General features: G+C 36.6%; 5 protein-coding genes across 5 annotated transcripts; 3 read left to right on the top strand and 2 right to left on the bottom strand.

Moving 5' to 3' along the window:
- Positions 1-28: 28 nt before the first annotated feature.
- On the top strand, positions 29-2,153 carry MONOS_15527 (uncharacterized protein; the record flags this gene model as incomplete). The annotated part of the gene is made up of 2 exons (XM_067868410.1): positions 29-2,034; positions 2,120-2,153. The coding sequence occupies 2 exons, from the start codon at positions 29-31 to the stop codon at positions 2,151-2,153; spliced, it is 2,040 nt and encodes a 679-aa protein (XP_067726467.1).
- A 1,289-nt stretch (positions 2,154-3,442) lies between these two features.
- On the top strand, positions 3,443-7,123 carry MONOS_15528 (uncharacterized protein; the record flags this gene model as incomplete). Its single annotated transcript, XM_067868411.1, has 1 exon — positions 3,443-7,123. The coding sequence occupies one exon, from the start codon at positions 3,443-3,445 to the stop codon at positions 7,121-7,123; it is 3,681 nt and encodes a 1,226-aa protein (XP_067726466.1).
- A 76-nt stretch (positions 7,124-7,199) lies between these two features.
- On the bottom strand, positions 7,200-7,948 carry MONOS_17630 (uncharacterized protein; the record flags this gene model as incomplete). Its single annotated transcript, XM_067870568.1, has 2 exons — positions 7,200-7,496; positions 7,928-7,948. The coding sequence occupies 2 exons, from the start codon at positions 7,946-7,948 to the stop codon at positions 7,200-7,202; spliced, it is 318 nt and encodes a 105-aa protein (XP_067726465.1).
- A 1,325-nt stretch (positions 7,949-9,273) lies between these two features.
- MONOS_15961 (uncharacterized protein) lies at positions 9,274-13,119 on the bottom strand. Its single transcript, XM_067868865.1, has one exon. The coding sequence runs from the start codon at positions 13,044-13,046 to the stop codon at positions 10,212-10,214; it is 2,835 nt and encodes a 944-aa protein (XP_067726464.1). The 5' UTR covers positions 13,047-13,119; the 3' UTR covers positions 9,274-10,211.
- Positions 13,120-13,998: 879 nt separating this feature from the next.
- Positions 13,999-15,171, top strand: MONOS_15959 (uncharacterized protein; the record flags this gene model as incomplete). Its single annotated transcript, XM_067868863.1, has 2 exons — positions 13,999-14,017; positions 14,205-15,171. 2 exons carry the CDS (start codon positions 13,999-14,001, stop codon positions 14,819-14,821), a joined length of 636 nt encoding a protein of 211 aa, XP_067726463.1. The 3' UTR covers positions 14,822-15,171.
- Positions 15,172-15,419: the final 248 nt, after the last annotated feature.

The raw sequence follows: 15,419 nt of genomic DNA, 5'->3' as shown, positions 1-15,419 counted from the left end.
GGATTGGAGTGATACAAAAAAATCTGATATGTCACTGAATGCATTGTATGGCAGTGTAACTTCTCCTCCTTCTCCTTCTGGAACAAGCGATGAATTCTCTCTGTATCCGTTTTTCTTTCCACTTTCTGATAAATCTGTGTATGTTGATTCATCACATGGTGTCAGTGAAGATGAAGACGATGCATGTGGTTATTCTCAATGGCCTTGCTCAACTCTTCTGAAGGCAATGAATCGCCTCAGCGAAAATGTTAATATTGTCAAAATTGTTTCAAAACTTTCTGTGAATACAGTTGTTGATTTGAGCGAAAAATCATTTTCTTTTCAATCTTCTTCTTCTTCTTCAAAATCTTCTGTTGAAGTCGCTATTGACTCTGAATTCACATGCAACACGGCATCTGCTTCTGATTCTGTCGCATATAACAACCTGATTTTTAATCTTCCAAGTGAAGGCGCTCCATCTGCTGTGAAAGCATTGTTTACTCAATCAGCAGGGCAGATAACTGTTTCCAGCTGCGATTTTGGTGAGGCAAATGCTCAAACAAAGAAGAGCTGTGTTGTCAATCTTGCTGTTTTGACAGGAGGGATATTTTCTCTGCAGCAGACGAGCATTCAAAGCATGTCTTTTTCTTCAGCACATGAAGGAGGTGTTATTCAAGCTTCATCAAATGCTGAGCTGAGTGTTATTGGATCCACATTTTCTTCAATTGTTTTGGGAAGTGATGTGCTTATAAACTCAAATGAATGCGATTCACTGTCAATTGAAGGATCAACTTTCAATGATATTTCATCAACTAGCTCAACAGGAACAGTGGGATTTGTGAAAATGACACAAGGAAATGCTTTCTCTGTGAAAAGTTCATCATTTGCGAAGTGCAGCGGATCTTCGGGCACAGCCTCTGCTTCTCTGTATCTCCAATTGAATGAATCAATTGATCCATCTTCTTCAGCTGGCAATCCGTTGCACATTGAAAAGTTGACATTCACGAAAACTGCTGGACAAACAGGAGAAAAAGAGACTTTTGTCTTTGTCGATGCAAGCAACTTGAAAAGTGTTGTTTCTTCTTCATCGTTCGTTTTTGACTCACTGCCAACAGATTTGAATGCAATGATGGGCAGAGAACGCTCGACAACCAATGAGAACTTGGACATACCGCTGCTTGTCTATTTGTGGAGCAATTTCACTTCCACTGGATTTGTGGGGAATGAAAATGGAGGAGATTTCAGTGGCTGTGGGTTTTCTGAAGCACCTTGCGAGACAATCAATCATATTCTCAACTTGAGATTCAATACATTTACAGCAGATAATTCTGTTGTGAAGGTCAAAACGTTGTCTTCTATTGATAAGCCGCTGCATCTGAGTTCTTCAAATAAGAAGTTGAGTCTTGAAAGCTCAGAAGGTGAGAGCACTGTGAGTATAACAGACACAGATGCCAGCAACAGCAAGCAATGCTTCTTTTCGGTTGCGATGGACTTTTCGATAAGCAAAATCACTTTGTCAATTCCTGAGAATTTGAATGCTTCAAGAGCATCTCTGTTTGATTGTTCAGCTCAAACGCTGTCTTTTCGGAATAGCCACGTTGTGATGGCACAATCTGTCACAAATATTAATTATGATGTTATTGTGGTTGAAGGAGCGGGATGTCTGAATGTGGATTATCTTTCAATGGATGATGTGTATCCAGCTAGTGAAAAGCATTTCATTGCATATCGAACAACAGATGAATCGAGTGTTTCTGGAGTCATTTCTTTTCTAACAGGAAGTTTCACTACAAATCAAGGGACAAGCGAAATCATTCTGATTGAAGGCAAAACAAAATGCGAGATTAAAAATGCCACTTTGTCTCATGAAAGTAATAGCGAATGCTCAGTCATCAAAGTCACAAGCAGCAAGAGTCTAACAATAAATAACAACACTTTCAAGCAATGCAGAGCGATTTCAGCAAATGGAGGCGCAATCTTAATTGAAGAATCGAAAGCAACTGACTTTACCTCCGAAATCACCGTCAACAACTGCGTATTTGAGGAATGTGAAACGTTTGTCTCAAACGGAAAGGGAGGAGCCATTTACGCTCATCCTGTTGCAAGCACAAAATTGATAATTAGTTCATGCTCATTCAAGTCATGCAAAGCTCCAGCATATCCACCGACGATGATTGGTTATGGAGGAGGCATTTATCTCGATTTGGCAGCTAATTCCAACAATTTTGTCATCAGTTCTCCAACTTTTGGTGAAGGTGATAAAGTCAACGTTGCTTCGTTTGGAAAAGATTTGTTTGCAAGTTCTGCCTCGCTCAAAGACAGTATCACAGAGCAAACTCTTCCATTTGCCAAGCAGATTTCAATTGAAAACGTTGATTCGATGAAAGGATTTGATGGAAGCGATAAAGACAACGCGATTCCGCTTGTTTATTTCTTCCATTCTTATGGTGATGTTCCATATGTGGGAGAAGATGGGGTGGATGTTGTTGTGTGTGGATTTACAGCATATCCGTGCAAAACTGTTCAAAAAGCACTGGGAAAGATAGAAAGTGCTGAAAAAAAGCAAGTATTTGTTATGGAAGGAGCGAAAATTGATGGAGAATTGGCCATCGAAGAAATTGAGCATTTGATCATTGGAAATGGCGTTAGCCAACAGGCCGATCCAGTTCCACCAAAGCAAAAACTGATTATTGCAAATGGCGGAACAAGTACAAAGGGACTTATAAATGTGAAAGTCAAATGCACATTTGAGTATGTTTCATTGAACATCCCTCCCTCTTTTGAATATCATACTTCATTAATTGAGCTTTCAGTACCTGTTTCTAATCTCATTCTGAACAACGACGACTTTGTTTTTTCAAGCGAATGCAATACACTCATCATAAATGCACTCCAAGGATCAGTGAGCATCATAAACTGTGAGTTGAACGGTCAGAATTTGAAATCGTCAATTCTTGCAATATCGTCGTCTGCTGTGTCTGGAACGATCGATAACTTCAAAGTTGATGGCATCACACTTTCAGATTCACCGCTAATTGCTCTTTCGCCTGCTCCTTCTGCATCTGCTTCTATTTCTTCTTCAAATGCGCAATTTTCAGTTGAGAATGATCGTCGTACAAACAACCAATGCATTGTCAGCGTCACAAACAGCAATTTTACGAATATTGGACTCAGTCAAAATGCGGGCGGATGTGTTATTTCTCCGAATCCTAAATCAAACTTCGAAGCAATTAACTGTATTATTAATGGAACACAATTTAGCACCTGCTCCTCATCTTCGGACACAGGTGGAGCGATTCTATTTAATCATCCAGCACCAGATGGCTCTTTGAGGATAGAAGAATGCTCGTTCACACAGTGCAGCACCTCATCAAATAATGGAAGAGGGGGTGGATTGTATCTTGATTGTGTTCCGAATAAACCTCCTTCTCCTCAGACGGAGTCACCTAAATTGAATTTTTATATGAGAGCAGTTAATTTCTCAATGAATAGTGCAAAAGAAGGCAATGATTTCTTTATCTATTGCAACAATATTAACGAACAAGTTACGAATTCTCTGTTTAGTTTGGATTATTCGCAGTCTTCGTTTAGCGATGACAAAGCATTTTGCGGTATAGACATATCTCAAGAAGTTATAAATATTCTTTCTTTGATACGTTTTTACCGTTCAGAGCAGATCTTTGTGACATCCTCAGACTCATTGGACAACAACACGTGCGGGTCAGTTAAATCGCCCTGCCAGACAGTTTCTGAGGGAGTGAAGCATATTGACGAAGGATATGCGCGCTTTCTGTGGATTTTGGATGAGGCAGAGGTGGGAGGAGAGGCAGTGATGGATGATTTGACAGTCAGATCGCGCTTGAAGGAAAATTGCAGGATAATTCTGAGCAAGGAATATGCCAGCACATCAGCAGATTCTTCGTTGATTCAAACAGCAGATGATGTTGTTATCACTTTGTGTGATTTTGCCTTTGGCTCGGCCTTCCAATCGAAGCATGTTTCTGTGCTCAATCAGATCAATGGAACGACTTCTATTACGCAATGCTCATTCACTGGTGAAGATGAAACAGTGGCAATACATTCTGCTCTGTTTAGTGTTCAAAAGGGAAGATTAGATATTTTAAAGACAAGCATCTCTTTGTTGACTGTTGGTGGTTCTCTCATAAGAACCGAACAAGAAGGAAATGCGCTTTTGAGCAACTCAACTGTTTCGAATATCAATGCAAATAATGGAATATTGGATGGCAAACAAGGAAATGCTTCTCTTGAGCGGGTGAACATCACAAATTGCAACTCAAATTTCAGCATTTTTGCCTTCTCATCACAATCTTGTGGTTCTTTGCTGAAAGTGAAAATTTCAACAATTGAGATCAAAGATGGGGCTGTCATTTTGATAAATGCAGACAAAAATCCTGATGATATTTCATCACATTCTTCATTTTCTGCTTTGCAATTGCCAAATGAGGAAGCAATCAACCATGCGCTGACAATCAACACTTTGACTGTTGAACACGTCAAAAGAACCACAAATGGTGCCTGTGTCATTTCTGCCTCTGGCGAATCAACTCTTCTTTCTTCCTCTTCTTCCTTGTCTTCACCTTATTCTTCTCTTTCTGCTTCGAATCCGTTCACTTTGCAGTTTACGAATTGCTCGTTCATCGATTGCTATTCTCCATCCACAAAAGGCAGCATTGCATCATTCTTCTCGTGTCCAGACATCCAACTGCATGACTGTCTCTTTGATGGCTCAACAGTTTCAGCAGCAGCAACGACAACATCGAACAATAAGAATGCAAAAGTCAATGATGACAAGCGCAAGCGAATTTCCAATGCTAAATTGGATGATCCTGAAATCTGCACATGGCAAGGTTCTCTCCTTCATTTGGAGCAGAGCAACGCTGTGATTGAAATTGCCACTTTTGCCAACTCTGCAAAGGGCGGCCTTTCAATCACAAAAAGCAATGCAACTCTTTCAAAGAGCGATTTCGAGGGAAACAAGCCGAACATCCCCGGCTTTGAATCAGTGAATCGGAACATTCATTGTGTTGGACAGGAATCGATGCTGACTGTTGAAAATGTGGATGGCAGCGGCGATGAATCAGACGCAGCAACATCGTCTTTGTGGATTCTGAACGAAGGATGCAAGCTTTCTGGTGCAGCTGCTGACAGACAATCTCCTTTCTTCATTCCTTCGCTGAAGAGAGCGACCAACAGAACTGTTGGAGACAACCGTGAAATCGCAGTGAGTGGTTCTCTGCTGATTCCGTGTGATCTGTCATTCAGGATTATTTACGACCACAGCTCATCAAGTGAGATTGTCAACCACGAATTCTCTTCGTTTGTCTCAGAAGCCGAAGCCATTGCAACTGTTCCAGAAGCAGAAATCGCAGAAAAGGGGGATAAGAGCGTGATGTCAGTTCAACTCGTATTCAACGAGAAAAATGGTGGAAATCCAAGCTATTCGACGATCCTCATGCTTCAAAACACGACAGTCGCTGACTCTCCAGACGATGGCAGGATTAGCCAGGTGAACAACGGAGGCAACTCGACGTGGATGATAGCTTTCATCATTGCAATTGTGCTTGTGCTTATCCTTCTTATTCTGATAATCGTGCAGATTGCGTGGAAGAAGCGGAAAGGGAACAAAGCAGAGAACCAGATGATGTATCTGAAGGAGATCGAGATGGAGAACGAGGACATGATGGACAACCCGCTGAACGGCACGCGGAAGGCGATGAACAAAATGGGCACGATGGATCTGCGCTGTGCCGATGGGACGACATCAGAAATTCTGCTTGGCAACTCAAGCGACAGCTACAACTCGAAAGATGCGCTTCTGCCGAACATGTCGTCGACTGTGGAGATTGCGGGGCTGGACACGATAGATGTGGCGACGCTGAAGAGGGAAGGAATGGATGGAAGAGGAGGAGGAGGGCGCTGGAGGAGCGGAGACGAGACAACCAGCACAGCCACGTCTGAGCTGGACTCGTTCAGCTCGTGTGCGTCAGACATGGCTCCAACGACGTCTTCAATTTCGAATCTGATTGAGGGGATGAGCTGTGAGACGCCCTTTGAGAAGATCATCGTCGACTTACGCGATTCACTGTTTGTGCATGTGCATCAGCCCAGCCAGATTCCTACGCACGACGGCGACCCGCGCCCGACGAAGGCATTTAGCTACCCGAGCTCATCAGACGCGAGAACAGAAAGCGGGAAAAGCGGGCAAGACGGGAAAGACTCGCAGCAGGCGAACAACACAGCGCTGCTAGCGACGCGGAAGGAGCAGTATGCGTCGCAGGTGCTGTTCTGGGCGCTGAACGGGTGCCAGCATCTGATGGAGATTGACCCGAAGAACGCGATTTTGGCGAATCTGTCGCCGCACTGCATTCTGTTTGGCGATGAAGGGGTGATTGTGTTGGGGGTGGAGCTGGACGACGAGCTGACGCTGGGCGGAGGAAGTCGGTCGAGAAAAGGTGTGTCGACAGCGACAACAACAATTGGCAACAGAAATGGCAATGAAAGAGGAGGAGGAGCAAGCACGAAGACAGGAAACCTGGGAACGAACACGTCTTCGTATGATGTGCTGTTTACAGACGACTCTTTGCGGTGGAAGGCGCCAGAGCTGGTGAAGGAGACGTCGGAGGCGAACGAGAAGACACTGGCGTTTTCGGTGGGGATGATGCTGTGGGAGATATCGACAGAGAACGTGCCGTTTGAAGACGTGGATGCGCTGACGGCAGCGATGAAGCTTGCGTCGTACGAGCTGCCGGCGCTTTCGGAGGTGTTTGGCGAAGAGATGCGGAAGATCATCAAGCAGTGCCTGTCGCGCTCGCAGCAGGAGCGTCCGAGTCTGATTGAGCTGAAGCGGATGCTCATTTCGCAGTTTCCAGAGGGGATGACAGCGATGACGATGTCAGATGCGATAGATTTGGATACAACAGCGTCGGAACGGCTGATGTCGGATGTGGAAGAAAGCGAAGAGGAGCAGAACAAGTCGGGATATGATGACGAGGAAGAGGAGGATAACGAGAGCTATGCGAGTGAGAGCGTGGCGGAGAGCATAAGGACAGAAAAGGAGGAGGACGACAGCGCGTCTTTGAAGTCGGGGGATTCGATGTTCTCGTCGCTGAAGGATGAAGAGTAAAAAACACCCTTTTTGCTGTGCTTATTAATTTTTTGTTTAACTTTTTATTTTATTCTCTCTCTGTTTTTCTTTTTCTCTATTTCTCAAACTTTTTCCTTCTATCTTTCTTCATCTTTATATCTTCTTTCTCTTTCTCTTTCTCTTTCTCTTTCTCTTTCTCTTTCTCTTTCTCTTTCTCTTTCTCTTTCTCTTTCTCTTTCTCTTTCTCTTTCTCTTTCTCTTTCTCTTTCTCTTTCTCTTTCTCTTTCTCTTTCTCTTTCTCTTTCTCTTTCTCTTTCTCTTTCTCTTTCTCTTTCTCTTTCTCTTTCTCTTTCTCTTTCTCTTTCTCTTTCTCTTTCTCTTTCTCTTTCTCTTTCTCTTTCTCTTTCTCTTTCTCTTTATTTTTTTTCTCGTTTAATTGTAGATGAAGAGAAGAGATTTTTGCTGTGAAGCTTCGTAGTTGTTAGATTATTTCAATTCTTTCTATTTTTATAATTTTGTTTTTATTTTTTGATTATTTTTTCAATTATTTTTTTTCATTATCTTTTTTAATTTCTTGCCCAAATGTATTTACATTGGAGACTTGTACAATTTTCTTGAATCTGTTTGATCTTTTTACTCCTTTCTTTCTCTCCTCTCTTGCTCAAAAGCAAAACCACTAAAAGTTCGTTCTTTTTGCTCCCTTTTGTTGATATATCTTGTAAATATGTTTTATTTTATTTTTTTATTTTTTTATTTATTTATTTTTTTTCAATGTTTTTATTGTTATTTTTATAATAATTGATGCTGTTAACTAAACTTGTAATCTTCATGTTCTTCGAATACTTGTTGCCATTTATTTGCCATCTGTAACTTCATATTCGATCGGAACATTTTTTTTTTCTATCTTTCTTTTTGTTTTTTTGTTGAAAGCACAAAATTTCTCTCTCTCTTTCTTTCATTTTCTTTTCTTTCTTTTCTTTCTTTTCTTTCTTTTCTTTCTTTTCTTTCTTTTCTTTCTTTTCTTTCTTTTCTTTCTTTTCTTTCACTTTCCTTTCTTTTATTTTCTTTTTAACTTTGGCTTTTTTCAACAGAAAAAATAGTTTGTTAATAGTTTGTATATGTTCTGATTGATTGTTTTATTCGAAGTTTTCTTATTAAATTCTCCTTTTTAATTTATTTTTTTCTCAAATAAATAATTTTTTATTTGTTTATTTGATCTGTGAAAAGTTTTGTTCGATTTTTTAAGCAAATTTTCTAACAACGTTGCTTTAATTTTCTTTTCGTACTCTGTTCTGTTTTAATTAATAGCTAACTCAACTTGATTTCTTATCGTACCATTCATATTGTTTTATTTTTTTATATTTTATTTTATTTTTATTTGATTTGATTTTATTTTATTTTAAAAAACGTTATTATTATTTCTTGTCTCTTCTTCAATTGCTGTTCTCGTAAGTACTCTCAAAATATTACTTTTTTTATTATTTTGCATGTTTTTTTTCTTTTTGCTTTTTAAAACTTTGCTGTTATGTTTAATTTACTGTGAGATATAAGATTCTAATTTGAACAAATCGAACTTTTTTTTATTTTTTTGAAATGAAAAATCAAATTGAATAGAGAAAACAAAAAAAAAAAAAAAATTCTTTTCTTTTTCTTTTCTAAATAGAATTCTCTTTAATTTAATGAGACTTTAAGCACAAAATCAAAAAATAGTGAGAAAGTCAAGCTGTTGCTTGTGATGTATTATTTAGGTGTCCTTTCTTGTGAATTGCTTGTTGTTTATGAATAACTCAACAAAAACCAAAAGATTAAGAAAATGTGTATTTGCAGCTTTTTCAATTCTTTATTCTTGCCAAATAAAGCAAGAATTGAAATGAGCATCTTTCAATGAAGAACTCGATTGATAAGAACAAAGTTTCAAGTTTTTCTCGAAAATGTCAGTGTTTTAGCTGTGCAGAGTTAATTTCTTTTTTCAAATTTTGATTTTTCATTAAAAATAACATGTCAATGTGATTATGTTAAAAATCGCAAGGCAGTGTGATTCACAATCATGTTAGCAATTATTGTCTGGGCAAAGATTGAAACCTACAACGAAATTGAAAGTTGATGAAACATGAAGTTAAAAACTTTTTTCTTTAAAATTTATCTGAGTTAATGCTATCAAATGAAGCAACTATAAGATAATCAAAGAAATTAAATATTGTTGATTAATAAAAACGGAAATGTGATAATAACAGGAATTTAAATGATTCAAAACTTGTTTTAATTAAAAACTTAAAGATTTTAAAGAAAAAATATCACATTCACAAATTAAAGTAACAAAATTTCTATTTTTCTAATTTTAACATTATTTTTTTTGAGAATTTTAAACAAACAAAAAATAAAATAAAATAAATATTAATATTTTAAACATAATTATTTTTGGAAAAAAAAAAAAAAAGACAAATAACATTTTCAATCAAAGCAATAAAATACAAGAGTTCATTCACAAAGGGACTAAGAGAGTGTAAACATGTTATTAAAAAAAAAAAAAATGAAAAAGAAAAAAAGAAATTAAATTTAAAATAAAAAATAAATTTAAAATTAAAAATTTCTGCTGTAAAGTCAACCGACCAACAGAAAACGAGAATAAATGAGAAAGACTATTTCAAATGAAAGTAATGAAAAAAGAGTAAAAGTTGTATATTTATCAAACAATTTATTGAAAAAATTAAAAAATAATTAAAAATAATTAAAAAACATCAAAACCATTAAAAACATTTAAGAAAATAAATAAAAAGAATTGAATGTTTGAAAAAAAGAATGAAGATCTTTGGAAAAAAAACAAAGAATTTCATAACAACAAGTTCTAATTTCACAACATTTATCTAAATTTGATTCATTGCTTGAGAACAAAAGCTTCTTTTTAAAAAAAATAGACGAATTCTTTCACCTTTTTGTTCTATTTTATGCTTTTTGACTTTACCTTCTTCCTCTTCCTATTCTTTTTTCTTTATTTTATTCATTTCCCTTTCAATTTGTATTCCATTCTTTCTAATAATAAACTTAATGTTCCATCAAAACATTGAAATAATATCTTTCTTTTCTTTTCTTTCTTCTTCTTTTTTTTTAAAATCTTTTGTTCTCCTCATTAAATCGAAACAGGGCTATAAATACTTCGTTCAATGCTCCTATCACCAGAATACAGAGTTTCATAATAAATCCATTCGTTTCTTGTATTCCAATGAGCAGAATAATCTTCTTCTTTTTCATCTTCTTTTTCAAAGTTATCATCATCATCTTCTTCTTCTTCTTCATAATCATAATTATTATTGATATTATTATTGATATTTTCATCTTCATTGTTATTTTCATTGTTACCTTCTTCTCCTTCTCCTTCTCCTTCTTCTCTTTCTTCTTCTTCTTCTTTTGTTTCTTCATTGTCTTCCTTATCATCATATTCATCATAATCACTTGCTCCTCTTTCCTCTAATCCGACTTTGTTCTTCTTCTCTTTCTCATCCTTTCTCATTTCTATTCCCTTTCCTATTCCTTTCTCTTTCTCTTTCTCTATCTCTTTTCCTCTATTCTTTTCCTTCTTTCTCTCTTCCTCTTCCTCTTCTTCTTTCTCCTTCTCCTTCTCTCCTTCTATCTCCAATCCTATCCCTTCACTTCCTTCTATTTCTTCCCTTCCTTCTCTTTCTTTTCTTTCTTCACTATTTCCAGAGCAAACAGACGAGAAAGAGAGGAAAGTGGTTTGCGGACAGAAGGAAAGAAGAATTTGTGGTGAAATATTAGAAAGAGCACCAGAAGAAGATGTTAATGAAGAAGAAGAAGAAGATGATGATGATGATGAAGAGGAAGAGGAAGAAGTTGTTATTGCTGCTGCTGCTGCTGATGATGATGATAATGGATTTAAAGAAGAGGAGGAGGAAGAAGAAGAAGAAGAAGAAGAAGAAGAAGAAGAAAAAGAAGATGTTGTTGTTGCTGATGAAAGCGAAAGATAAGGAGGAAGGTTCATAGCTGAATGAGGAAGAGGGCAAGAAGAAACGAAAGGGGAGAAGAAGAAGAAAGATGAAGAAGAAGAAGAGGAAGAGGAAGAGGAAGAAGAAGAAGAAGAAGAAGAAGGAAGAAGAGGAAGAGGAGGAGGAGGAAGAACAGGAGGAAGAGGAGTTTGACGTGTGGATGTTGGTTGTTCGAGAGAGGAAGAGAAGGAAGAGAAGGAAGAAATTGATGAGGCAATTGATGAGGATAAAGAAGAAGAATATGAAAAAGAAGAAGAAGAAGAGGTAAATGAAGAAGACATAGAAGCAATTGAATGAGAATAAGAATAAGAAGAAGAAGAGGAAGAAGAAGAAGTATAATCATTAGAAGCATCAAGAGCTGTGAGAGAAGAAAAGATAGGAGTTGGAAGCGAAGATGAGACATTTATCAATGAAGAACTCAAAAAAGAAGGAGAAGAGAAAGAAGAAGAAGAATATGAAGAAGAAGAAAAGGAAGAAGAAGAAGAAGAATAAGATTTTGAAATAGAAGAAGAAGAAAAATTGATAGGAGAAGCCAAATGAGCAGCCAATTCTGAGGGTAGTTTGTATGATAGAGACATAACTTCTGTTGACTTTGAAATTTTTTCTCTTATTTTTCTGTGTGGAACATCAAACGAATACAAATCTGATGAAACATCATTGTCTTTTCTGTTATTTATGGGGCTATTGCTTCTTAATATGTTTTCTTCTCTTATTCTTGCTTCTCTTTCTCTTTCTCTTTCTCTTTCTCTCTCTCTTTCGTCTTCTCTTCTATTGCTTTCTCTAATAATTCTTCTTCTTCTTCTTCTTTTGAATGGCTGTTCAACAGGTGCAGCAAACTCTTGAGTCGCATTGATAGGAATCAAACGTGTTTCTTCTGATTTTTCATCGTCGTCGTCGTCGTCATCATCTTCTTCTTCTTCGTATTCTTCTTCTTTCTTCTTCTTTCCCTCTTTTTTCTCATCACTTGACAAAGACAGATGCTTTAGCAAAGTCACAGGCACGTCTTCAAAGCCATCAGACGCAGAAGAAAGAGCCGAGCGCAGCCGAAGCAGCATTTCGCTCTCTTTCCCTCTCTTCACAAGCAACATTCCAGACAATGCTGTTTGGCAAGCCATTTTCCTTTGAGCCTTCATTTGCCCTTGTCTATCTTGTGCTGACTGTTCCTGAAGAAAACCTGAATGAGTCGAGAAACTTGAATAGCACGCAGTTGTAGAGGTTAATGGGAATGCTGTGAGATCTGACTGCTCTTTCAGCATCGCGCTATATGCTTCGTACACTTCGGGGTAAATATCACTTTCTTTAGAATAAGATAGAAGCATCAACCCTTCAATTGGAAATAGCTCTTCCAATCCTTGTAAATCTTCTCGAGAGAAGTAGAGAGAAAACTGGAGCGTTGTCAAAATTTGGATTTCGTTGCTAAATATTCCGTGCGCCTCCAGATTCAAACAACGGGCAACTTCTCCAATACCAAAAGGTTCATCTCTAAGACCTTTATATGCAAGAATAAAGCATAAAACAAGTAAATAAAACATTTCCGATTCATGGCAAATTGTCAGACATCCTTTCATTTGTTGAAGATATCTGTGAAGAATAATAACAGAGAGCAAAAGTAATTCTTCATCGAGGCGGAAAAAATCAATAATGCTCGAAATGTGTCGAAACATAGAATCCATATCACATTTATGTAGAATATTTATCACATAAGTTGTAAGTCTCCGTGTTAATTCTGTAAGAGGTCTTAATTTTGTTTCTCTTTCATCAGGCAACAGCTTTAAGAAATATCGAAAAAAGAACGACTGAGGAATAGTATGCCCTGAAGCCAAATTAATATTAGCGATAGAATCAATTTTATTAATCGAATAAAGAGTTGGACACGATGAAAAAGTGAATTTATGAACTTGTTGTGAATCTCTAAGTCGGGTAGAATATCCACTATTACGTTGTTTTAGTCGAGAGCTCATCGTACAGGCATATAAATATGAAGTGGTTGGATTTTCAGAGTGAAGTGGAGACGGAGTTGCTGGAGGCAAGCACACCGCCATGGGACGAATAAAAGGAGAATCCCATACTAAGATAACAAATTTCGCGGATGATCACAAGAGTTTCAATATTATTGTTTTAAAACAATTATTCAATTCATTACAGAAATTGAACTCAACAACAAAAGTTACAAAAATGACCATAAAAATTTTTTATATACCTCGTTCGAGTCTGAAAGCAACCTTTGATAGCTCGAAGCAAAAATGATTTAATATCAAATTGTTATAACAATAATTTAAGATTCATAAAAAGAGCAATAAGCCATTACATGTAAGCTTACACATCTTTCTCTTTTTCACTTTTTCGATCCATGCATTCTATCAGCTCAACAGATACTCTTATTGCTTCTCTCGCAAAATGCAGCTCATTCACAATAACTTCTTCAAGGCTTTCGTCTTTATGCAATATGTAGATCAGAAACTGTCAAGCAGACTGATTGGCAAGTCGTGAAAGATTGTGATGCTCTTGATGATATTTGATGATTTCTTTGATATTATTCAAATTCAATTCTTGCCCTATATCCTTTTAAAGAGAATGAGAGATTCAAATATATCATTAAATAAGACAATAATTCTCATACAAAATATTGAGCATTACTCAAGGCCAGCAAAGCCATTTCCACTTCTTTTTGAACTTCCTCGTTTTTCTCTTTCTTCAATGCAACTTTCAGAAGGCAAGGCACATAAATCGACATTAATACCAAAGAAAATCGTACGTAAAGCAAAAGATAGCATTCGCAAAGATCAATCAAAGCTTTTCATTTCTTTCTATCATATTTCTGATCTTCAACTTTAAACATATTCTAAATTCTTTTGCTCAACGATGATTCAGAAAGAAAAATGAAATTTTCATAAGCTGAACTAATATGCTCAAATGACACAATGTCAAGACAGTCTGTCAATAATTATTTTTCTTTTTTTTTTCAAACATTTTGGCCATTTGCTTTGTACGTATTGTGAATTTGGATACAATTTTTCTTCTTTCGTGTTTTTTTTTTTTTTTTTTTTTTTTTTTTTTTTTTTTTTTGAACAATTCTTCCTTTTATCAGTTATCATCTACTGCCTTTTCAAACCCAAAAGCATTTTCATCTTCAATCATTGGAATGTCTTCTTCTTCTTCTCCATTTTCTTCATCCTCCTCCTCGTATTCTTCTTATTCATCTTCCATTTCACAACCATCATCATCTTCTTCTTCTTCTTCTTCTTCCTCCTCTTCCTCTTTCCTTCCAACTGGTTATGTACCCACACGTGCATATTCTTCCATCCGCCCTTCAAAAACACCCTCTGCAAACTCTTCTTGTCTGCCTTCGTCGCTTCGCAAAGGAAAGATTTCAGCTTCTTCCCTTTCCCAATCAAGAACATATCATCATCAACCTTCTCTTTCTCTTTCTTCTTCTTCTAATTCTTCCTTCTCAGTTGACTCATTGCCTTCTTTCTCCTCTGCCAGCTCTTCTTCTTCTTCTTCTTCTTCTTCCTCTTCTTCCTCTCATTCTGCAAAGACAGCGCTGATTCGAATGACTTCTGATGCACAAAAAGCACAAAAAGCACAAAAAACACAAGCAATTTCGAAAACAATGCAGACACCGCTGATATCAATCCATTTTGAGCCATCGTCCAATCCTCTGACATCCATAATTTCTCCGGGGACGAACTCACGCACAATAATTATTCCGAACAGCGGATTTTCGCCTGTTTGAAATGGCAAAATAGAAGCACGTACAACATTGCTCTTTCAAATGAAAATAAAAATAAAAATAAAAATTAAAACCATCAAAAAATGATTGTGAATGTGATGTGTTAAATACAAAATAATCTTTGAAATTCTGTTATTTTGTAACATAAAATGACTATCATTCATTTCACATTTTTTTTGTATTTTTTGTTTCTTTTTCACAATTGTATCTTTTTTTAATTTCAAGTTTGCAATTCGTATTTTGGCTATTTTTGCAATCAGTCACTAAAAGTTGGCATTTATGCTGATGCATCACATGAGACATTGAAAAGCAATTAGTTCATCAAAACAAAAATAAAGCAACAAAACACAAAAGTATCAAAAATTATCATGTTTTCTTCAAATCTCCACTTTTCTTCTTAAAAGTGCATTATGAAATTCAGGAATCAGAAATCCATTGTCATTTGTTTCATTTTTGGTTTAGTTTGGAATTAAAAAAGCGAAAATAACATTATAACAAACATTTCTCTTCAAACAAAACTTATAAAAATAAAATGTCTCAAAAATAAAATGTTGTACTTGATTTTTAGTAAGTGGAAATAGTGTTCATATCAAAAGGAATG

Source organism: Monocercomonoides exilis (assembly GCF_001643675.1).
Source record: "Monocercomonoides exilis strain PA203 chromosome Unknown scaffold25-1336746, whole genome shotgun sequence".
Classification (NCBI taxonomy): Eukaryota; Preaxostyla; order Oxymonadida; family Polymastigidae; genus Monocercomonoides; species Monocercomonoides exilis.
The sequence above is the reverse complement of the archived record's forward strand: the minus strand, read 5'-3'. Positions and strand labels throughout refer to the sequence as shown.